This window comes from Calidris pugnax, unplaced genomic scaffold, assembly GCF_001431845.1.
Source record: "Calidris pugnax isolate Ruff unplaced genomic scaffold, ASM143184v1 scaffold102, whole genome shotgun sequence".
NCBI lineage: Eukaryota > Metazoa > Chordata > Aves > Charadriiformes > Scolopacidae > Calidris > Calidris pugnax.
The window spans coordinates 5,203,681-5,228,722 of NW_015090846.1; the positions used below are offsets into that span (position 1 = coordinate 5,203,681).

Below are 25,042 nucleotides of genomic sequence, written 5' to 3' on the forward strand. Positions count from 1 at the left end.
GAAATAGTTTCAAACTGGAGTGAGATGGATCCGAACATCTCCCTCGGTGGCGTGTCTGGTGCTGGCAGAGACCTGGGATGGCACCTCCTTATTTTCCCATTTGGAGCATGAAGCTGTTGTAGAGGGGTAATTAGGTTAAGCTTGACACTGTTCACAAACGTTTATGGTTTCTGATGATGTGCTGACACAAACCTCTTCCTGGAAACCTTTTTTTCAGGGTATTTCTCCAAGGTAGGACTAGGATTCCTTCTGAGCTGTCCTCAGCAACACTGACAGTTCCTGATAGGGTGGGCTATTTGAGGCCAGTACAGGCAACTAATTTCATAGTGTTTAAATCACTTGGATCAAAGTCAGGAGGAAAAGGCCCTAAGATTCCCTTTTGCTGTTTACCGTATTTAATTGTTATGCTTTTGTGTAGGACTCGCCCTTGATGCAGACTTTCTTGGTGTTTCTTCCAATCGGTCCTTTCAGTCCATTGTTCACATTTACTGGTTTTCTGAATTGTTTGCTAGTTGTTATTGTTCAACTTCCCAACTGTCTGAGGCGTCTGAAGCTGATTGCATCTGAGCAATGTGGAGAACAAAGTTCCATCTGCCTCATGCTGAAACGTACAGGCAACCGACGCTGCATTACATGAGGTTTTTCTGTAGGATATTGTCTCTCTTGGGCTCATACTCAGTTTCCTACTTTTCTATTGTCCAATTCAGTGAAGGGGATGGAGAGAGGTTTCTGTGGGGACGGCGTTTTGGACGGCAGCTGCTGTCCATTGCCTGTTCCTCTGCGCAGTGTTGAGATAAAAGAAATGTGACTGGGCAGTATTCGCCTTCAGGAGTCTCCAAGGGAGAGCTGCTGTCTGCATTGCAATGTCCAGGAACACGTGTGTGTGTGTGTGTGTGGTTTTTCTGCTCCTCACTGACCGTTCCAGATGTGCTTAGGTAACCAAATCTATCAAGATTGCGATCGGGAGCTGCCAGCCTGCAGGCAGCTTGTTCTGCTTGAGTAGACTGAGTTTAGTTAAATGTAGAACAGTGCACAGAACACCATGTCAATCTCCTAACTCTCAGTCCTAGCATATTGTAATTTATATTCTTTTGATGTGTATTAATTTACATATTTATTTATTTTTCTAATAGGAGTCTCCACAAGACAGTGCTATCACCCGAGACATCAATCGAACGTTCCCTGCTCATGATTACTTTAAAGATACTGGGGGAGATGGCCAGGACTCCCTGTACAAAATATGCAAGGTGTTCTTTAAATTCTTCTTGACTGGTTTTGGTAACTTGTGTTTAACATCATTAACAGATGTAACTGTTGCCCGAGAAGATTGTGTATGTACTGCTGTTAACCATGGCACGGAGACAGACTCTGGCACTAGGCTTGGTCTGGTTCTCCACTGTAGATGTTCAGCTGATAATGCCATTCAGATGGGAGACCTTCTGGGTTCCTGAACTCAAAGGTGTTTAATTCAGAGGTTTCATGTGATTCCAGAGACAAATTGTATGCTGTGATGGAGATGAGGGCTAATTCTATGCTGATGAAGATCAGCTGACCTTTGGCTGCAGCGCACTCCCTGGGTGTCAGCATTGTCCAAGTTGTGCTGGCAAAGTCAGGGACAGTGGTTTTTTTCCTTATGTTTGTAGCTCGAGACAGACACGTTGTAAAGTCTTGATTCTTTTTTTTTTTTAGGCCTACTCTGTCTACGATGAAGAGATTGGCTACTGCCAAGGCCAGTCATTTCTTGCTGCTGTGCTGCTTCTACATGTAAGTGGTGGGGTTTTCCCCCAGTTTGTTATGAGATTAAGAATGTTGTGGGGGCTATTGTATCGTAGGCCTTTGTGCTGCTTGGTTTGAGAGCTTAGTGAAGGAAACAATCCTATTTTAATTTTTTTAAAGATACTGAATTATGCTTTTTTAAACTTAATTGGTGTTCGTAGAAGTGATCTCAGAGTAATATCCATTAATTGCTTGCGTGTTCAGAAGCTAGAGAGATTTATGGTCACTGTGTATCAGAAGCAAAAGTTTTCGATTCATTCATGCTTGGGAAACATGAGAGGACTAGAAATCTGCACAAATTATTTATAGACTGTTCTTTTTTAAAGCAACGTCTGCTTTTTATCAGTGTTTCTATTGTGAGCATGGGCAGTTGAAACCGAACAGAGTTCCTAAGCCCAGTAGTGTTTTGAGATTTCTTTTCCCCAGCTGCTTTTTAGTGACTGTTGCTCCCAGAGAGCACTAAGTATAAAGGCTTCTCTGCAGTTTTCAGTGGAAGAGGAATTCTCGTCCACAGCGGAGGATTTTCCATAATAATATGAAGTTGGTGGAGGGTATAGAAGAGATTATAAACACTGTTCTATGAAACAAAAGCCAGATAATTAATGATAACAACCTTTTAGTCCTTTGTAACTGTAGTCTGAAATATTTACTTGATGAGCAATTAATTCTCTATTACTACATTGAATCAGATCAAGAAAGGTGATACTTTCTGATGGGAGAACTGGACAATTTTACATACGTGTTTTCTTCATTGCCTTATGTCCATTTTTTTTAATATCCATTGCATTAGAGAGACTCTGTCAAGAATGAACCCTGTGTTATTCTAGAGTGCTGTCTTTAACAATAGCTGTGATTTCTGGGAATAATGTATGCATTTAAAAAGGCTACATTTCAAATAGGTTTCTTTTTATTTGATTCTCTTTGAAGTCAGCCTTTGGAGTGTGGCTGCTAGGGAAAATAAATATTAAAAAGAAATGTTGCAGAAAAGGAAATGAAGTTTCTGCTAGTTGTTCACTACCGGTGTGGAATGTCTCAGCAAAGTTTTCAGTTTTAACAAACTCCATCTGCAGATTAATAATAGAAACCTTGAGATGGATGTTCTGTCTGTTACAGGAACAAGTGATTGACCTGAAGTCAGACGTTACTATAGAAAACTGAATTTTCATGTCGGGGAAAAATGTCTAAACACTGATGAGCTTTGCTGAGTGTTTATTCATTTTTTGGCAGGAAAGGGATATTGAGCTTTCCCAAACCACTGCTGAGTTGTGATATGTGGAGCTTTTGTTAGCAATTACTGGTCTTGCTTATTCATGCCATATAATAAATAAACATCAATTGCTGTACTGTCATTTTAAAAGGTAAATATGCCATTAAGAATAAGGGAAAGATCCTGTTTAACATCCTTTGGTAATAGTGCTTCTGTCTCAGTGACACAAGTGACAAAGGGTTAGGCTGTTCAAAATCTGTAAGGGTCTGATTCTGATGTGTTTTGGAGCAAAGACACCCAGGAACTGCTTTGGTGTTGGTGTTTGAAAGATGTGAGTGATTGAGAGGTGATTTATTCCACACAATAAGAATGAAATGCCACGTTCAACACTAAACCTCAGCTTGTGTATTAATATTCTTGTTTACTTTTAAGCTGGATAGGGCCAGATTCTAAATCAGTGGCAATTTAGCCTTTCTGTAAGAGGGGGAGAAGGGAGGTGAGGGCAAATGGAACCGATAGGAAAGATTTAAATACACTTTCCTCTCTCACAGATGCCTGAGGAGCAAGCTTTCAGTGTTCTGGTCAAAATCATGTTTGATTATGGACTCAGGGAACTTTTCAAACAAAACTTTGAAGATTTGCACTGCAAGTTCTATCAGCTGGAGCGCCTCATGCAGGTGGGTGGTCACACGAGTGAAGTGAATGGATCAGAACCTGAAATTCCAAATAACTGATTATCTTATATGTGAATAGTGTCTGTGACCTCTTAGTACGGATGAAGAGTGAGGACTATATATACCGGAGGGGTTTTAGAGACTGTGGTCAGTCTCTAAAGACTCTCTAGAGACTGAGCATCAGCTGGTGCCCAGTCTGAGCCCCTGGCAGCATGCAGTCAGCTTGAAGGCAGCTTGATCTGACCAGGCAGAGTGTCCCTCGTATGGCCGGGCGTAGCGGTGACTTCTGAGCTCTGGTGTGTGTTAGAACATCCCCGGGCTGGGTCTCCTGCTAAGGCAAGAGCTCAGAGATTGCACCCATGGTGCATGGGATGGTGTTCTTCTGAGCATCCTCACCGGGGCGAGCCTTTGGCATCCTTAGAAGGTCCTTTAGCTCATTGGGCAGCTTTCTCATCAGCCATGGGTAGATACAGAAACTGGCCTTGCTGCACTGATTGTCACTCTACCCTCATTACTTCTGTTACTTTCAGATTTCAGCTACAATTCCACAATAGTATGAATTAAATCGGAGTATTTATGTGGGGTTTTTTTATTATTAGGAATACATTCCTGATCTGTATAACCACTTTCTGGACATCAGCCTTGAAGCACACATGTACGCTTCCCAGTGGTTCCTTACCCTCTTCACTGCAAAGTTCCCTCTCTACATGGTCTTCCACATTATTGACTTACTCCTGTGCGAGGTACGTGCTGTAACTGGGGATTTGTGCTGCTGGCACTTCTGACAGTTTCTCACTATCTTGATTCATGTCCTTGTTTCTGTCTGTTCTTTCAGAGCTGGGCACCCAATAATTATTTTTATGTAGAAGTGTTACGTTTCTGCAATGAAAAAGAGCTCTCACCATTTCAGAGTTATAAATTAGGAGTCTCTCTCTATATATAGATATTAGAATCTCCTGTTTCTTACAGCTGAGTCTGGGTGAGATTCTGTGCAGTGCTCGTGGGATGAAAGTTCATTTACAAATATGTGAATTCCTCTGTTATTAAATTGTATTATACACAATAATAACCTTTTTTTCCTCCTAGAATATTATTGCTTGGAGGCCATTGTGTATAAAATTGCCCAGCCAACTCTCATGCTGGTAATCTGACAAGCCTGGAGCTCACTCTCCTTGAAACTTGAAGTCTCTTTATGCTTCCCAGCATATGTTAAGAGAGCAAAATTCTTTATATTGAGATTTTGTACAGACTCATGTTTAGAACAGTATGTTTGGTAGTATGCCAGTAGGTAGTGTAATTTGAGTCAGAGCTTATTAACACAAGTGAACAAATCACCTTTTTTTATTGAAGCGTTCATGAGTTATTCAATTATTTGCTTTTTTACTCCCTGGTTAACGTTACACATCCGTTCTGCACTGGATCTGCAGTTGTGACTGGGAGGTGGCAGTTTGGCTGCACGTCCTTTACCGAAGGGTTTCAGTGTTTGTAAATCTCCTGGTCGATGCTTTTACCCTTTCTCTGTGTCTGGCTGCTCGCTTTGTCCACGTGCCAGTGGAATGGAAAGCAACAGATGGTACCCAGAAAATCAGTTCTATTTGTTTAGAAACACATGTTTAATTCATAAATAGTAAATGTGTTCGTAGTGAAGTTTTAAGGGGGTTTTATTCTTTTAAAGTAGTGAATAGTGAAAGAGTAATTTAGTGCAGAAAAGAAAGAATCTTGAAATAAGATGAGCAACGTGTCTTGATTATCAAAGGTGCCCCTTAAGAAGTTGTGTGCTACTAACGACTGCTAACAAGTAGTCGCAAAATAGATGACAAAACAGTAAAACGTGTGTTGAGACATTATTTTGCTGTCTGTAGTGGCTGTCCAGTAAAGATACTTTCCTAATTTTTTGCAAAGTCATTCTCTGGGTCTTTGATTTAATATAGCACCTGGTTCCTCCTGTATCCTCCTCCTCCTTTTCACGGAAATGAGACAAACAACAAACCCCACCAAATAAATTAATATCCAGGCTTGGAAGTACTGAGAAATTAATTTATTTTTGTCATTGTTTTTCTCCCCAGGGAATAAGTGTTATCTTTAATGTTGCACTGGGATTATTAAAAGTGAGTATCAAATGTTACATTGTGTTTTATGCATCATTATGCACAACATAAAGAAATTTAGATGTCTGTTAGAAAAATATCATGCTTTTTTTCTAAAAAAGCTAGCAGCTTCCTGTATCACGTGCTGTTGTGTGGCATGCCCTGTACAGCAGAGTGCTTTTGGGGCGGGGAGGGGAATTATAGGAGGTTGCAGAAATAGAAAGAAACAGTTATTTGGAGAAGGTTTAAAAGCAGTTACGTAGTTGGAGCTTTACAAAACTGTTGCGCCATTGTCTCTGGGAATTCAGTAATTGTGAGACTCTGCTTTGCAGTCACTGCTTTTTTCTTCCCCTGTCTCTAGACTACCAAGGATGATTTGTTACTGACTGACTTTGAGGGGGCGTTAAAATTCTTCCGTGTGCAGCTGCCCAAGAGATACCGCTCGGAAGAAAATGCAAAAAAGCTGATGGAATTAGCATGCAATATGAAGGTAAAGATGTGGTGACAGCAACTGCTACCACTTCTTCATGGGTAGGGTTTCCATCCAAATGCAGACACGTTGCAGGTGCTTCACAGTGAAGCACTGTACAGCCCCGAGATTGGCAGAGTGACATGGGCCCACCCGGAGAACTCAAAACCAGGGGGACTCTCAGAAAGCATTATTCAGTGCTACTAAAAATCAGGCTACTTCAAAAAAACAAAAAAAAACCCAAAAAAAACCACCAAAAGGCAACCAACCATCAACTTAAATGACTAATGGCACTGATATAAAATACTTGCAGATATCTTTGTAGTTCTTTGATGAAATCTTTCTCTGGTAGTAGCTGTGAACAGGGTTGTATCTTCCATCGAGAGGTAATGGGGAGGTCTCGTTTAAAGCAGAGTATATAATGCAGAAACAGAACATCATCTTTCAGACAGAATATGGCTATTTTTAATTGCGGGTGCATGTGATGTTTATGTGCTGCAATAGAGAGCTCATTAAAAATGCATTGATAGATGGAGGGAGATGAAGGGATATGATTTGGCATTTAAAATTCCTTACAAGTCAAGGTAGGGAAATGACCTTGAGGTTTACGTATCCCCTGTGTGAGGTTTTGATTTATCACAGTTTTATGGTGGGGGACGTTTGCTGCTTTTTGAAAAAGAGTTTTAAGTTAATTTCCTGTTCAAGACTATTTCAGTTGTACTCTAGGTGGTTGACGATAATAAGTTGATCTCTTATGATCTTTATAGTCTAAAGAGGGTCTTCTTTATATGAAAAAAAACAAGTGCTGGTTGAGTTGTATGTTGTCTGGAGCTGCCACAGTTAGATGAAGATGTTTCATAATGCAAAAAAGCATTGTTTTTCACGAGCAGCCCATGTGAGAGGGGTTTTGTGCTTGATTGTGGGGTTTTTTTATATTTCAATTCCCCACTAAGCCCTATTTCTTAAATATAACTATATGAAATAAAAGTTCTAGCCTTTGACATTAAGACTTTAGTTATATATAGCAAATATCACGTTACCTCATAGCTGAAAGTCAATTGCTTTTCTAATCAGTAAATATTGTAACTAAACCTTTATATGGGCACTTTGGAATAAGCCCTTAAGCTGAAATTTGCAAAAAAGGTTACAGTTAGGAAGTTATTGATTTCCTCTTTATAGATGTAACAATTGAATTCTAAAATGGAACTTTGATCATTTATTTAGTGTACTTTAGGGAAGCTGTGATTTTTTTTCTTTACAGATTCAAGTAGATTAATTTTTAGTCAAATACACTGGTATGATTCAAAGTATCCTTTTTCCTCAAAAATAACTAGAGGAATTCTCTGTAGCATCAGTGCCTGAGTACACGACTTCCCTGGTATGTGAACCTTCAAGGCATCTCGCACTCCTGGCGCAGCAGCAGTGCAGATAGCAGTGTTCTGCACAGAGTGCAAGCATGTCTTATGTGAAACTCATGTAGAAATTATGGAATAATCAAGAATAAAGTGAGCTGTCATAGCTCTCCAATTGTTTAACAGTAGCCACATGCATCTGATTAAGATCACGTGTAATGAGTGCATTTGCCTTTCATGTTTTCGAATAACAACTTATTCCTCTTCCCCCTCTGCCAAAATTCCCTGCGTTCCCAGTGCTGGGTGAGGTATTTAAAGCAAACACTCTTCTCTGTGTGGTACAGGACGAGGTTGTCCCCTGCTTCCTCCTGTGCTCCGGGGTTTTGAGTGGAAGTTCTGGGGGAAGCAGGGACCGCGCTGCCGGGCTCTGCACAGAGGCTGAAAGCTTCAGTATTACATCCACGTGTGCTGCCCCTGATGGGAGTGCTGCACATAATTGCTTTCTTTGACCTAAAATATAAGTCCTTACCTGTCAGTAGAAATCTCCGGCTCTGTATCTGGAAGTGGTTTTGAGCAGAAAAGGGCCTGATGTCAAAATAAATCATTGATAGGAAGGGAGAAGTGGCCTGGCTAAGGCATTGTGATTACAACAGTGTTCTGCTGGAAAGGAGGTCAGTAAATGATCAGCTTGAGACAACACCAGATTCTTAAAGTCACTCCTCAGTGTTGCTGTCAAATGTTAACAGAGTTACTGCTGCCTCCTGTGCCCCTGGAAAACTGTGGTGGGACTTCAGTGTTCATTTCTGCTTCCTGTCACTGCACAAACCCAAGGGCCTTGCTGACTTTCCCACTGGGGCTCCAGTGCCCAGAGTCGGTAACAGCAGCAGATCTTCTCAGCATCCCCTTAGTATTGGTGTCTAGAGGCAAAACCTGTTTAATGTACTCAGAAAAGCCAAAGAGGAAAATACAATGGTGTGCCTTCCTCCCTTTTCTCTCTTGTATGCCTGCCTGCCTCGCTTCTCAAGATCTGGCGTCTGTATGGCTTGAGATGTGGGGTGTGAAACCCAATAATCTGGGCAGTGTTTCAGCAGGGGCAGAGCAGGGAAATAATCTGCTGCAGTTACTGGCTTCGCTGCCAGCAGAGGGTTAATGCTCTGCGCGGTTGCCGGGAGTGCTTAGTAAGAATAACTTCTGCAGTTGGGATGTGGCTGGACTGACTCCAGGGAAACGGGCTGGCATCTCCAAAAAATGTCAACTGAAGTCAAACAGGGAAATTTTTCTGTGCAGCTCTCACTAGAGGGAGCCTAAATACCAGTTTTCTACAGTTCATTTCAAGTAAGGTTGTTAATGATAAAACCAAAGATAACAGAAACTAAACAAGTTGGGTTTTATTCTGCCTGTCATTTACACGTGTAAAACTTGTTTAACGTGTTTCTTGGACAAGGCTTTTTTTTAAGGAGTTAAAAATAACCATAGCCTTTGAATTCATTTGGTTTGCTGAAATCATTTTAAAGGTTCAGCAGCGACTTTTAATACTGGAGGGTTCATTTAGATGAGTGCTAAGTGGCATGTGAAAGACACTGAGTGGTCTTGGCGTGGTCTGTGCCACTAAAGCCCTGCAGCAGATGGCCCAGCTGAGAGGTGACACCGGGAAGGATGCTGATGGGCATCTCCTACAGGTTCCCTTGTGTTCTCCTTCCCTGGAGGACTTGAACACCAGGCACAGCCTATTCAATTCAACACCAGATTTCCCTTCCTTCTCATAGAAGGGGAAACCAGGACTCTGAGAGTCACTTTCCTGGTGTTGTGTATGTGTGTGTGTGTGTGTGTGTCAGAGCTGAGGACAGAATCCAGCCTTCCGAAGCCTGGAGCAGCAGGGTTCATGCCTCTGGGTCACTGCTAATTGCTGAGACACCTCGGCTGCTCTGGGACTGGGCTGTTTTCTGCTGAGCTTGAGTGACACCAGCAGAAATGTCAGCTGAGCCTGCACTTGCCCTTTCAGCATTTGCAGTCTCGTGTAAAGTAAACCAAATACTTCTGCACAATGATAAATATTGCAGCTGAAAAAGCAGCGGAAGAAACCTCAGCATCATGCTAGTTCAAAAATTAAACACATCTTGTGGGTTTGGAGGCGATCCGTTACGCTGGGCCACGGGAGGATTTGGAGCATCAAATAGCTGTGCAGCACCAGGGAAAACTCAGGAGGATGCTCCTGTGGATGCCTTTCCAAAGCTTTTCTGTGTTCCACAAAAGGACAAGAGGAAGGGATGCTTCTCTCATTACAGAGTGGAGTAGAATTTTTGACCATGTCTAAGGGCTTGATACACAAAATTGAGTGAAGTTACTTGCCATGTTTTGTAGAAGGCAGGAGCTGCCTAAAGCTGGTACCATAACCCTTTGTGAATTGTGTTCTTTTATTGATGTTCTGGGCAGGAACTAATGGGCTGCTTTAATTTAGATTAGCCAGAAGAAGCTGAAGAAATATGAAAAGGAGTATCATACCATGAGAGAGCAGCAAGCTCAACAGGAGGATCCCATAGAAAGATTTGAGGTAACGCTTCACCTGCTGCAGTCTGATGTGATACGTGGTACCAGCAGGAAATTCCTGCTTTGACTCCTTTTTCTTTGAGATGTTTTCATTTTGTGAGCAATTTGGATACAACAAGGAAATCGGGTACAGGAACATGAAGTGAATCTCTATAAATAGGCAATGTTAATCAGGACGGGGTTGTTGTGAGCCCAAAAAGAGGAATAGTATGAATTTATATTTGGGTTTATACAACTGTTTCACTAGAGGCTGTTTCTAGCCCTTGTGTAATATGCTGATTGCACCAAAAGCCACAAACAGAAAGAAAATGCCTAATTGATTATAACTCTGCCTTCCTGATTATAATCCTGACTTCTCTCCCTAATTTCAAATTATATATGGTAGGTATGTGTGTGTATATATATATATATATATATATATATATATATATATATATAGTAGGTTATGGTAGGTATACAATTTTATAAATACTTTATTTATCAAATAAATATAGGAATAAATTTTATACATAACATTTTGTATGGTTATACATACCAATAAAACACGTACATAAATTTAGATATTTTAAGATGAAGAGGTTTATTTTTTTTTGTAAATTTCTTTAATATCTGTCTGTGTGCTGGGAGTTGTAACAGGAGGGAGAAAATGGAGTGTTTTTCCCAGGATCCTCCTCTCACCTGGTTCCAGCACGCAAATTCTATTTTCAGCCAAGAAAATCAGTACTTGTAGGAACCTCCTGGCAAGCTGGGGATGGCAGAATGACACCCCTACTTCTGCAGTCTTCAAAAAACATGTCTGTAGCTCAACAAGTAATTGCTGAGCAGTGTTATTTATACGTGGTTTCTTCCCAAGGCTAATATTTTATTTATTTTGTATTTATTATATGGTTAGCTAGTTTTGTCTTCAATGAGTTTCGTGCAGGTAAAGTTGTCTTTCATACTTAAGATACAAGGTAGGCACTTGTGCTTCAGCACAGTAAGCACTGTGTTTATAAACACTACACCTGGGGAGACCTGTTTCTTGATTTCTCCTGCTTTGTTCCCCACAGCGTGAGAACCGCCGCCTACAAGAAGCAAATATGAGGCTTGAGCAAGAGAATGATGATCTTGCACATGAACTGGTGACCAGCAAGATCGCTCTGCGAAAAGATTTAGACAATGTAAGCCCTGTCTTTATGCTGACTGGTGGAGACAAGGTCCCAGGGCTAATTCCTCTTGACTCCTTTCACTGGAGAAGAGATTCATAGAGTGTTTTTTATTTGGGTGGGAAAGGATTCTTTCCTCCATGCCCTCCCTGCAGACTGATGATGTATAGACCTGTGCTGGAGGTCATGGCAAACAGGACCAGTGACTGAAATACTAATTACTGTGAAAAGCATTCAGAGTAATTTGAGGGAGAGGGGAGGTTCTGAGCCTGTATGAGAGCAGTTGCTTTCTTCTCTGTGTATATTAAAAGGAAGTCTAGCAGGAGCTAAGACAAGTCTTTGAATTGTCACAGAGATAATAACGTGGATGCTGTGCTCTGTTTCCCTTCAGCTGCTGTTCTTATGAGCAGGATTTCACGTCAGACTGGCTTTTGCAAAGTACCTAATAAACGTGGCAGTCTGAGTGGCTGCTCTCTGGAACCAGATTCTCGGGTACCTTTGGCAGCTCTGAAAATGTTATTGTGGTTTCCATTTGGCTTGTTAAAATCTGCCTGTGTGAACTCATCATCCTGGGTTGTTTCCCATATCAGTAGAGCTCTCAGGGAGAAACTTTGGGTTCGCTTTGTGTTACAGGATATTTTTTTTAAGCTTGCTGTCCTGTTCCCTTCTTTACATACTCAAGTTTGGGAGAGTTTATCAGGATATGCTTTTTTTTACAAGACACAGAGACAGAGAGATACTGGTGCTTGTAGTGCAGGAGGTAACTAGAACCTGTTTAGTCTGACTGTTGGGGAGGTGAGGGGAACCCGTCACGTGCTCATGTTTTGCTGTTCTTGTTCCGTACCAAAATAAGTGCATTTCTGGAATCTCAAAGGAAAATCACTTTGGAAAATCATACAATGCAGGAGTTGACGGGCTTTAAAATATTTCAACTTACCTGCTGTGGAGAACTTAAGGTTTCCCACGGTCTGCTGGAAACTTGCTGTTGGAAAAGTGTTCAATGTTGACGCTAATGGGTAAATGTTGCTCTTAATGAGGTTTGGTTTATGACTTTCAGGTTTATTACATCTAGTAATGCTCTTTAGTGGTAAAATCTGTGAATCATAGAAGTATGTTCTAGAAGCAGGGCTTTCACAGCACATCAGTATGTTCCCTCCCTGTTACCTCTGCTTTTTCACTTCATTAAAGACAGCTCATAGAAGGCTGCGCAGACTGCCCGGCGGCTGGACTCCAGCAAAAAATGTACTGAAGCAGCTTTTTGTACCAGATATTAACTGGTGTTTGTGGCTGCTGGAGCCTGTACAAAAGACAGTTACGTTTTCACATCGATTCGTTTAAATGGAGAGCTGAGAGAGGAACAAAATTAAGCAAAATCTTTGAGGTACCTCATTGGATCTATAATAGTCATGCCTTCAAAGATGGTAAATGATGTTGGCGGCATTTAGGTTATTTCCCAGGAGGAGATAGGTAGGTTTGATCCTACTTTGGGACCCTGATTAATTCTTCCAATTGGATCCTGAAAGAAGTTTCATTCTACCAGCCAGATGTCCTGAAAGAAAAGTACCAAAGGGCATTGTTTAACACACCTTTTCTAATACTTTCATGGCACGTCTGAAATCTTGCAGCCTAACAGATCAAAGCAAAGCATTTGGAAATATAAGAATTTCCTTAATATCCTTTGCACTAGACCAGAAAATAGGCTTCATTTTTCTCCTGTTGTTGCACTCCCACATCCCAGTTTTCTTTAACTTCAAAACAGCTTAAAACCACATATAATGAAAAGATGTTCTCTTTGCCTTTGCCATCTGTTTTAAAGGATCAGCAGGACTTTAAGGGACTAAAATTCACTTTTTGATTTTCTTCCTTTGATGGGAATTGGTACAGCTACTTTCTGAAGATTTTATATATCAGTTGAGTTATTGATCTATTTTTATGTAGAATTCATACACCTATTGGGAGGTGCTGAGTTGCTGTGTATAAGACAGGAAAAGGTGACTTAACTTTGCAGAGAGAGTTTTTAGTGGTTTATAAAGAGCCCAAAATTTTTCAATGATACATCTTTATTCTTAAAAACCTGCAGAAAAAACAAACAAACAAAAAAACCCAACAAAAACCAGATGGTATGGTTTCTGGTGGGACTTCTCTTTTCTTTAAGGAGGAAAAGAGGGGGGGTTGACTCTTGTTTGCTTTGGCAGCTGAGTTTTTTCATGCGGTATTTTCTGAGTGACATAATAAAGATAGTATCACATCCATTGGTAGGTGTCATAGAGTGCTGTTGGGTTTTTTTATGTTCTAGAGGCATTTTTATTTAATTCTATTTTTATTACAAGGTTGAATGTTTGCAAACTGAACTTAATTCTAAGCTGCTTATAGTCTTTTATCAATCTTGCACATTGTGAGCTGGTTTGTGCCTTTTGAGCTCTGCAAAATGTATTGGTCAAATTCAGTCTGGCTGAGAAAAAACCACAAACTTATTTGTTATTGGATTTCTTTGGAGCAATCCCTAGTGCAGCTTTCCTAAAACTAATCACTGAATTCCAGGAGGAGTTTTGGAGTGATGCAGTGCAGTGATAGGCTTTGTTAATTTTGATTTGTTGCTGCTTCGCCCGTTGCAGGTGGTAATTTTAGAAAAATAATTTTCAGAATAAAGTTTTATTATTAATAACAATGAACAGACCCTTATTAAACAAGGATGAAAAGACTGCTCTCTTGGCTGTGTCCTGCTGGAGCCTGTACCAGCAGCGGCACCGCAAGAAAGCCCCTCTTCAGCGCTGTGCTCTGCTCTTTGTGTTCCAGGCAGAGGAAAAGGCAGATGCTCTGAATAAGGAACTGCTAATGACCAAACAGAAGCTGATTGATGCCGAAGAAGAAAAGAGGCGCCTAGAAGAAGAATCGGCTCAGGTTAGGGGCATTTCTGTCATTTCCACATTTCTGTACGTTATAGAAATTAAAAATAAAATTAAAGAAGTGACAAGTGTGGGAAGGGCTTTATGTTCAAAGTCATGTTTGTCCCTCTTCTGTACTGTAAAGGACGTCAGCAAAGCAGAATTCTTTGCTTTCCTGCCAGGTGCTTCATAGGGTAGTGAATTTTTAACTTGAAATCACGAAGGCACAGACTGTGCCAGAGATTGCTGCACAGAGGCAGTGTAGGACTTCAGCCGTCGCTGCTTTATTTTAATACTTTCTTCTCTTGGCTAGTCAGTTTTGCCAACAACAATGGCCACCAAAGTCCAGCTTTTCCTTGTCTGCACAGAGCTGAGCTGGACCGTTGTTCCCTGGTGTAGAGGACAGCAGTGAGGACAGGGAGAGGGAGGAAATGCCACCTGGGTATTTTTCAGGCTGTACAAATATATAAACTCTTTTTTTTTTTTTTCCTACAGCTGAAGGAAATGTGTCGTAGGGAACTAGATAAGGCAGAGTCTGAGATCAAAAAGAACAGCTCTATTATTGGTGACTACAAACAGGTACGTACAACTTCATGATGATGTGGGTTGCTATCGAAATGCAGGACTATCTCAGGTATTTTTGGAGATTTCTGGAAATAAGTGTAATCTGTGCCACGCACCTGAGGAGATATTTTAGATATTTTAAATGCAAAGCCTGTGGTTGGGTTTGCCTTTTCTTTTGCTGAGATCCTGATGCTCGGTGGTCAGTTCTGTTTGCCCCCGGGGTAGGTATTTGTAGGTCACAGCCTGACGCTGTTCAAATAGGCTCTTGGATATCAAAGGTTCACCTTGTTCCAAAAATATGTTCTCTCCCAGCTTCCCTTCTGCAGTGAGATGGCAATTGCACTTAGGAAATAAAAAATGATGCCTTTTTCCTTTAAAAGATCTTGCTTTGGAATTCAAGCTCCTGATCATAAGGCATCAAGGGAACAAATTCACTATCTCTTCAGTGGGCCTGTTACCTTCAAAACGTTGGGAAGTCTCTGTCACAGGGGTCTCCAGGAATGAGCTGGTGGTTTTACTGCTCTGGCTGTCTTGCCTGGTTCTTTTCTCCCAAAGGCAGCAGCAGGAGCCATGCTATTTCTAACCCTTTCTGGCTCCTTTAGCAAGGCCAAACTGCTAATAACGTATGTTGAAACTGCTCCTTTTCCTTTGGGCATAGAAAAATATGTAGAAAATGAGAATATGTACAATGAGACAACTTGATACAGCATCCCAATTTTCCTGGCTTTCTCAGAGCCCTCAGACTATCCATGTTAATATTCCTGTAGCACTTACTTGTGCTTTAGCATTCATTTGGGAGGAAATTTACATTTATAAATGGTCTGGTAACATAATTTTTCTTGTCAGATTTGTTCCCAGCTGAGTGAGCGACTGGAAAAGCAACAAACAGCAAATAAAGCTGAAATTGAGAAAATACGGGTAAGAGACCAGATAGATCCACAGTCTACAATGTTTAAATCTCTTAGCAAAATCGTAACAGAAAGCAGACAATTTATTTCGTTACTAAAATGGTGCCTGAAAGAGAGTGCCTTAGTGACAGTTTTGGAAAGAAGATTGTAAGAGGGAGATCTTGGAGAAGACTGAATAACTGTCAGCTCTCTCCTGTGCTGTATTGACAACATACTAACACTGATGCTGGGCAATAATAACTGTTAATTTTTTTGAGGGTTCTTTTATTTCTGGAGGATATTTCCCTGAATTTCGCCATAAAGTAACAGAGCAAGCCCATTATTGTAGCAATCCCATTTCCCAAAACATACAGCAGTGTTTTCCAGAGCCCATAAATCCGGGGGTGGCTGGAGTTCCTGCTCGGCAGTGCATCCCCAAAGGTTCCTGAGTTTGCAAGTCATTAGTGGTCCCTCTCGTGTGGGGCTGCTCTTCCAGAGCAGAGGCAGGAAGAGGCTTTGATCATATCAGCAGCACTTCAATGGGAGCATTCACAATCAGGTGTTTACTTTAGCAAAAAGTGGATGACTGCGAGCACTGCCGGGAGTTCTTCAATAAAGAAGGCCGTGTGAAGGTTGCCAGCTCTGCCAAGGACGGTTCAGACGAGGACACGGACGAGGAGAAGGAAACGCTGAAAAACCAGCTGAGGGAAATGGAGCTTGAACTGGCCCAGACCAAGCTGCAGCTTGTGGAGGCGGAATGTAAAATACAGGTAATGCTTTGGAGGTTCATTTTGTAGGCTGGATGGCATGTCTGCCTTCCTAGAAAAATGTGTGTGCTGTAGAGGGATTGGAGCAGATCCTGTTGGTTGAAACTGTAACCCACTATTTCCTGCTTGGGGTTATTTAACCAAACATTGGGCCTGAAACTTAGTGTGCGCAGACAAAATAATTGAAATTGTACTGAAGTATTTACCAGCTACTACAACTTCCAGACATCTGCCTGGCTGCAGTGCAGTATTTACCGACGGATCTTCTGCAACTTCTTGGAAGGAATCCAAGCTCTGACAAAAGTACTGAATCATGCATTTCTTTATCTCGCAATCAATGTTAAGTGAAGAAGTAATGTGTGACAAATGTTAGACATGTTTCGTAAAACATGACTGGAAAGCACTCCAGGTATTTGAGGTATTTGTGTAGAATATGACAACATTGTTCTTTTATCCTGAAACTGGTGTGTCAGTTCACAGAGACGTAGAAATTATTTTGTAGAAAGTCCACTTCCTGAGGGAATAGCTCCTGCTCGGATGGGAGAGAATTAAAGGGTTTGGATGTACTAAAGAAAGCTGAATGTTTCACAAAGGGCAATGACACATGTCTTGGTTTGCTTTTCAAAGCTTTTTTTTTTCCTTCATCAGCTTGTTGTGCTACTTTTAATTTACCTAAGACTCATTTAACTTCTAAAGCAGCCAGGAGATTGGCAGATGTATTAGAGCCTTCTCAGTTTAACTCATATAACCTTGTGCTGTGGATGCATCACAAATTAATGAAATTACTCTTCCATTCGCAGGATTTGGAGCACCATTTGGGTCTGGCATTGAATGAAGTACAAGCTGCAAAGAAAACATGGTTCAACAGAACAATAAGCTCTATAAAAACAGTGACTGGAGTCCAAGGAAAAGAGACTTGTTGAAAAGCAGTTCTGTCAAACACACCTTCTTAACACAACACCTTTTGTTGCCTTCCTTGGCCAGATGTTTAATTCTGTGACATGAGAGGACCAGAATGTAAATAAAATAGAAACACAGCATGTCAGGATTTCAATAGGTCAGTGATAAAGAGGATGGAAACGCAAGAAGGGTTTTATTGCTAGACATGGGATCTTCATACTACTGATATTTAACAGGTGATGTAGCTAGATTGAAGCTCTTCAGAGAAACACTCCATTCTGCGGTCTGGCTGGAGGCTTTTCACAAACTAGGTACGAGAACTTACCAAACCCTAATTGTTAAGTTTACATATGATAGGTTTTTTTACAGTTATAACCTTTTTTAATATTTTATTTGAAAGGAAAAGTGTCACTAACAGAGTAAAAAAAAAAATTAAAAAAAAAAAGGAAAAAATGAAAAAAAAACACAACAAAAAAGAGACAACTCTAGCAAGAACTACATCAGTGCCAGAAAGCAGTCCCCAGAGGTAGGATATGGAGAGTAGGAGGTGACATGTTTTGCTTTATGAATGGGGATGATTTCAGCATTCCTGTCGAGCAACCCCACTTTGTTTTAGTAGATGCAGCATCCATCTCTCTGTGTTTGGCATTTCTTTCTGTTACTAATCAATTCTATGCAACTCTGGGCTTTTTTGGCATGGGCTGCCAAACAAATTCACAACCTGAGGCTGGGAGACTTGTCTAAGTGCTAGACAAGAATAATCAGAATTCTTGGCAAATTTCCGTTTCACTTCTGTGTCGTATTGTTTGATCCACATATCAACAGCGTTAAAATCCCCAACACCAGGACTTGCTAATAAGTACTAATTATGTGGATGGTCTGACATTTAATTGAGTCTTTTTGTCTGTTTTTTGTCAGAGTTTTTGTTTCGGTTTCGTTTGTTTGTTTTTACCCGGCTGTAGCAGGCCTTCTGTGAAGCTCTGAGAAAGCTTCCAGGATTTAGTTTTGCACATAGGTATGAATGGGACAAAGAAACAATAAACTGAGATATATATGAGGCGAAAATCACTGCGTGAGTGTAGCTGCGAGCATTTATAGCTACCCAACTGGCTTCCCTGGTTACGTGTTCAGAGGTGGTGTAGGTCAATTTTCACGCTCGATGCAGTTGCACTCATAGGTGCTAAACGTGCTTTGGATTTCTTCTTCCTTGGATTGTCTTGAGTTCTCACCAGAAAGCTGTAGAATGGAGTTTTGCACCTTGTAATTTTTTTTTTTAATTTATAATGGTTTGTGTTATGCTGAAGTATCTATTGCATCAGTGGATAAATTTTGTGTGCAGTGTGAGTATAAGCTGGTAACAATAAGAGGCACTGGTTTGTATATAAAGATATTTGGTTTATTTTGTATTTCTACCTTTTTCTTGTTTACTGTACTAATGCTAGCTAATGTACTCTGTAACTACGGAATAGAACATGCTATGTCCAAGCTTTTTTCCTTAACTGCATACATTATCTCTATTGTTTAATACCAAAAAAAAAAAATATACTGTAACTCCATCAATATTAGATGCGTGGACATTGTGGTAGCATAGTTGCAGTGTGTATACTTTATGAATTGAAATATAAACTAGTAAAATTGTATAACTATTTTGTTGTTTCATTTCATTTTAACAGGAAATTAAATATTTTACAATATAACACTATTTCTCTTCTTAAAGTAGAAGCAGCAGCATCTGCAAGCTTCTCTAATACCGAAACTATAGTCATGCCGCAAAGGGCTTTGCTAAAAATGACTGCATATTCTAAGTGTTGCCAACACTGCTTTATATAATAAAATCTAGGGTTTGCTTTGAAAAAAGAAACTGCAGCAGTGACCTTGTGCAGCTCGAGCCTTGTGACTCAGTATTTCTCAAACATGTCCAATTTAGAACATTTTTTTTTTCCCATGGCCCTCCAAATTCTGCTTGGATCTGCAAAAGAAATGTAGACTTATCATCAGCAGTAACAACTTGTGTGGGGTCAAGCATCATTCACGTCATCATCACTAGGATTTTCTAGTCGTAGCTGAATGCAGAGTTTAGCTGGGCGACTGGGCGACTGCACTAATTGGGTCACGGTGCAGCACAGGCTCCCCTGGCCCTGTGTGTTCTGCAGAGATAACAAGGAGTAAAAATGTATTTTTGTCACCAAAATGACTAAAGGTGACTCCGAAAGCAGCCCTGCTCTGGGAGCCTGTTATCACACTGTCACTTTTCTTACCATACTTTTGCTTGAAGAGAATGGCATTATAAGGTTATGCGTAGTCTTTGCTGCTTTGTCTTTCACAGAGGATCCATTGGTAACTCCAGCTCTGCAGTTTGTCAATAATTACAGATTTTGGAAGAAGTGTGAAGGTAAATATGGGAAGGGGGAGCAGGGGGGGAGAAGGAACTCAACCCCAAAACACTTCATCCACTTATCTTCCCCAAAGGGACTGCGAAATAGTGTAGCTTGCTCTTTCCTCCAAAAATGAGGTACTTAAAGGGAGGGCAAAAGTTGGTTTATTGCTCAGATCTCTTCCACTCTCTAAGTAAACTTTAGTTCCATATTGCTTGCGGCATATACTCCCTGTTTTAGTATGGACATATAACACGTATAATAAGAAACTAATTTCTTCACAATGTTTTAGAAGAAACATTTTATAGCCAGTTTCCAGTCACTATGGGTTATTTTAGGTATCTCCCTGAAGGATTTATATGCTAGGAAGCAAATATTACCAGTGTATTTCATATCTGACTCCATGTAAAATATCCACAGCTCATTAACAAAAATGGATCCTGTGCTGAGATGCATGTCTTTTGAAGCGCAATTATATGTGAACCACAAGGAGCCAGGTCATTTTTAAGATAAGGAAGATGAATTTGCAGGTGTTGAAACTGAAGAAGCAAGGTGAAAAAAAAAAAGAGATATTGAGTCAGAGCTGCTACGAGCAGGAGCATTTTACAGATCTGTAAGTGAAAAGGAACTGAGTGAGCGATCATCGTTAATGAGATGGTTAGTGATTTGCTGGTGGTCAATCACCTCTCTGTTCACATACACTATATGGTCAGTTTTGTGCTCTGAACCTCAGATCAGTCCCACTCTGCTGATGCTGGGGTTCAAGTCTCTTGTGCTCCAGGCTCCAACTTACGCTGTCCATGTTTGTGCCACACCATTAAGCCCCTGTCATCTCCTCGTGTGGTAGCTCTGGTGTTACCATCTCCTTTTCATGGCAGAACTTCTCGGCCGCTCAGGGTCTGCTGCTGGAAGTGGATATTCAAGATCTATCAGGAAAGTTTTACCTTTTTAAGCATTGCTGGTAAGCCTGCTTGAATTTATATAACCACCTCCCTGACTTTTTTTAGCTGCCCTTCTTATCCGTGGCAGTGATATAAAGTTCCTGTTATCAAGAGGAGGATTTCGCTCCATCTGTTCAACAGCTTGGCTTGCGTTCATCCAGCCTAACTTTAGACACTTCAGAGGTGCCTCACGTAAGAGCTTAATCCGGGGAGGTTCTTCAGGAGCGGGGACGGTGCCCCGAGGGAGCCGGGAGGCCAATGCCAGCCCCCTAACTAACCCGAAGGTCCTTCTTAAATCAAAGAATAACAAAAACATGGCATCTGTGTGCACAGTGAGGATTGCTTTCTATTTTAAATTTTCCTCTTCCTCCCCCCCCCGCCTTTCGTTTATTATTGTGCAGTATTATTCCTTCTGTATTACCAAAGGCAATCAAGGGTTCTGCAGTCAGAAACCTTCAAAATATTGCTAGAATTTACTGCTGCACAATCATAATGACTTTGAGGAACATGGAGTGGATTTTGCTGCATTTTCTGCATGCTAATGAAATAGGACAAAGTGTAATCCTGTACTGAAGGCTTTTTCTTAAATAATCTGGCCACACAGCTGCAGTCCAGTTTCAGGAATGGCAGGAAAGCATGGATTGTGAGAAAAGCATGATTGCCCCTGTCAAGAAACCATATTTATTCCCTGATGTGGGCGTAACACTGAAAGTCAAGTGTTTTCTCACAACATTTTTAAGTTCTCGCCAAACACCGAGACGAGTGGAACCGAGCTGAAGTGAAGTTTAACATGCAGATGATTGTCTGAGGTCGATTTAGTTGAGGAGGCGCAATGTGGAGCACCCCACATTCTTCAGGCCCCTCTTTGTACAGCCCCTCAGGGCAAACCGCCGCTGGGCGCAGCCACCGCCTCAGGTGCGCTCGAGGCTCCCTCCGCCCTCCTGAGGCGCGGGTGGGCAGAGCCCGCGCGCCCCAGAGCGGTCTCTGATAGGCTGGCGCAGTGATTGGCAGCCGGGGCAGCCCCTGAGAGGCGGCGGCTCGTGGGGCAGTCGTTGGACGACACCTAAGGCGGCCTCTCCCCGGCGCCATCTTGTTTGCTGGAAGCTTCGTGGTAGGTGGGACCCCACGGCACGGTGATGGGCGGTGCGCTGAGGGAAAGGGGCCGTGGAGGAGTGCGGTGGCGACAGGGAAGGCTGCGTCTGCCCAGGTGGGAAGGAGGGGCCGAGTGCGGGCACAGCGGAGGGCGCCCCAGCAGCCCGCCCAGGCCTGCTGAGCCACTGCTGGTCCTGTAACCTTGAGGGGAGAGCACTAGGGTAGGGGAAGGTGGCAGAGATTTAGAAGAAAATGTTAATCACTGTAGATAGATAATGCTGAACTTGGTAGTGTGTTAAGTTATTTGTGGAGATAAGTTAGTTATTTGTGGAGAAAGTGTAAAATTTTCACTTAATCTGCACGGGATTTAAATTGTGGTGTCTTTTTTGCCCTCTGCAGACACCACCATAGGCCCCTCAGGTTGAGGAAGGTGATAAATTCTCTTGCTGTGTAGCATCAGCACCTGCTATTCTGGGGGGTTAATCTTTATGCCAGCCTGTCACAGTCACAGACAGGTTTGTTCCTTTCTCGCGCCAGTTTCGCTGAAAGGTGAAATGAGGCCTCCTGAAAAAGAAAGCTTTGAAATGGAATGTGAGAACTAATAAAGCGTCGTGTGCTTGAACCATTTGATCTATAATGTGATGAGTGGTTGCCTTGTACCGCTCTCCCTATGGAGACCCCGCGCAACAAGAAGCCAATCAAATCAGTAACTGCTGAGCAGGTTCAGGCGGTTCATGGTTTCCTCCTCCCTGTTAGAGGCTCTGCTGAACGTTGGTTGTAGTCTGATGCTGGAAATAGAGAAAGCCTGAATAAGGAAAAAAATTCCATTCCTGTAAATCTTAGAATCACTGAGGTAATGCTTGTATGGATGTGTAAAAGGAAGCTATTTCTGTGCAGTAGCTAATGTGTGTAGAAAAAAAAAATTTATAGCTTACGTGTTTACACATGTAATGCATAATACACACACATAATTGGGTAAAAATTGTTGTAAATAGAAGTTTTCTGATTTCTGTTCCTGAAGTAACAGGATAATTTGATTTATCTGATCTCCCCCTGAGGACTGCAGAAGCAGTTTGCTAACCAATTTTGTGAAATATCTTTTATTTTTAATTGAGTAATTGTATTACAGGGTTTGGCCCAAATTGGCATGTATGAATTTGCTGCAGATGGCACTGTGAAAGCCCTGAACCCTGCGGGACTTCTAAAGAGCAATGTTAAAGAGCAAGGTTCTTTACAGAAATCATCTTTGTTGAATGATCTTTTAATGTTAAATTAAATGTTCCCTATACTTTTCGGGAGCTAAAATCTATTTTAGTAAAATTCAGCAATTAGGTAATTCAAGCAATGAACTAATAAAGACAGAATTTGTCAGAATGCCAAATAGCATTCAGCCAGAGATGCAGATTTCAAGGTAATATTTCTCTTTGTACTCTTATCCTTACTACATGTATTATTGAGTCTGCTTGGCGCATCACATTAATTCTGTGTATGTCAGAGAAGGGGTAAAGAGAGAAAACACTTGCAGGTGCTTTATTGCAGGTGCATTTAAAGTACGAAAAAATTTAAATGTACCATAATTATAAGGTTAGGGCAAAAGTATTTGTAATTGGCTTTAATGACTTGAGTTACAGTTGGAGGTGATGTGACCTTAGTTGTTCGCTTGCTATATCATGATCTTACCTTATGGGCCTTTGGTGTGCAGCTTACCTCTGTACATGACTGTCTCTGGAGATGGTCCCTATTCAGAGTACAGGTTGTTTTATAGAAGTGAGCACGCTGTTGTAGTTATGGTGCTGCAGGGGCTCACCTTCTATGAGAAAATTTACGAATTTTAGGAAGGTTCTCCAGATGGAATCACAGCCACTCTGGACTCCCAGGCTCCAGAAGGTGCAGAAGTGGTGAGACTTGCAGGCTGCCACATACGAGCAGAAGCTCTCATCATGCAGAGTGTACAGTTAGTGTATACCATGAATACATCAAAGCTGTGTGTTTAAACTCCCTGCTGTGAGCATCTGTTAATGCATAGAGTTGTCTGTGCAATCCAGGGTAAAGGGTAGCCTTAGAGCCACATTCATAAATGAATTTTGGGAGGTGACACTAGAATGACTCCTGGTAGGGTTTTCTAATTTGTCTGGCCGGTTTATTCCACCTAGGAAAAAGAAAACTGCTGTGCAGATTTCATTCAATTTCCGTGCCTGAGAAAAGGTAGTAAAATATTTGCTGAGATGAGACTAAGAGCTGTGCTGCTATCAGCGTTTGTGATGCAAGCAAAGGGGTTTTATCAGTTCTTTAAGAATACCGTAGAAAACCATGTGGTTTTGACACAGTTCTTGGCTGACAAGAAAAGAGGGAAGTAACTTAATGTCTTCTGTGCCCTGAAGGCTTATGCTAGTTTAAAGTGGTTTTATGGTAATTTAATACTGGTGCACCAGAGTGAATGGATGGGAAAGAGGAGGAGGATGAAGGCTTGTTGCTTACAGCACAGTGTCTGTCTGAGCTCTCCGCCTACTCAGGGCACAGTAGGACTGCTGCATAATCCCACTGAGAATTACTTGTGTAACAAGATCTCATCTAGCATGGAGGGGAAAGGATAGTGTTTCTATGAGATGACGGCTGTGCATTTCCCTCAGGTGTTTTCTGCATGGTACGGTGAAAAACCCAGCATGCCAGAGGGTTTATGGAAGCCTCTGCCAGACTTGTATGAATTATGGATGAGCTATCTGCTGCTAGCACAGACACGAACAGCAAACTGGAGAGCTCCTGGGTGCCTTCAGTCTCGGCATTACAGTAACAGACTGTTTTTAGAATCCACTAACAACTCATTGGCCTCCTCTGATCTCTTAATGTGTTTAGAAGTTACAGGTGCTGCTCATTTCCGTGGTGGGGACAGAGTGAGGATGCCAGTAATAAGTGGCATGGCTGGGAAGTTCTAAATGTTGTCCAAGTCGTCTTTCATTTATTCTCAATGAGAATTATGTAATGTACTTGAATTTAGTTTATTCATCATTTTTCACCTGTACACTGCTGCGTTTTTCTGATCTGAGTATGTGCTAGTCTGGCCTTAGTGGTGTGTTTGGTTTTTTTTATTTTGTTGTTTATGCAAGGGAGGGTGTTGTCTTTTGCTTCAGCTGTGTAATTTTTAATGTGTTCCAGTATTAAAATAAGCCACTTCATTGTCTCAGACAACCCTGAATAGACCATGTGCCCTTTGTACATAGCAAGCAAGGTGAGAGATTATTTTAAATAGAGTATGAAATATCTTGAGATAGCTGCTCAAACATGCAGACCATTTGCAGAGCAAAATATACCAAACAAAGCATTGGAATAATGAGGAAGGATCTGTGTGACTGTCCTTTCTGTGCAGGTCAGCCAGA

At 41.4% G+C, this 25,042-nt stretch overlaps 1 protein-coding gene across 1 annotated transcript in view; it reads left to right on the forward strand.

The window, feature by feature from the left end:
- Positions 1–18,906, forward strand: part of RABGAP1 (RAB GTPase activating protein 1) — a 61,717-nt gene extending 42,811 nt beyond the window's left edge. The window contains exons 13-25 of the mRNA XM_014942910.1: positions 1,134–1,247; positions 1,690–1,764; positions 3,535–3,660; positions 4,257–4,400; positions 5,724–5,765; positions 6,106–6,234; positions 10,024–10,116; positions 11,162–11,272; positions 14,054–14,158; positions 14,638–14,721; positions 15,553–15,624; positions 16,166–16,363; positions 17,161–18,906. Coding sequence (XP_014798396.1) covers positions 1,134–1,247; positions 1,690–1,764; positions 3,535–3,660; positions 4,257–4,400; positions 5,724–5,765; positions 6,106–6,234; positions 10,024–10,116; positions 11,162–11,272; positions 14,054–14,158; positions 14,638–14,721; positions 15,553–15,624; positions 16,166–16,363; positions 17,161–17,283 — 1,416 coding nt within the window. The 3' untranslated portion in view covers positions 17,284–18,906. The remainder of the gene's footprint in view (positions 1–1,133; positions 1,248–1,689; positions 1,765–3,534; positions 3,661–4,256; positions 4,401–5,723; positions 5,766–6,105; positions 6,235–10,023; positions 10,117–11,161; positions 11,273–14,053; positions 14,159–14,637; positions 14,722–15,552; positions 15,625–16,165; positions 16,364–17,160) is intronic.
- Positions 18,907–25,042: the final 6,136 nt, after the last annotated feature.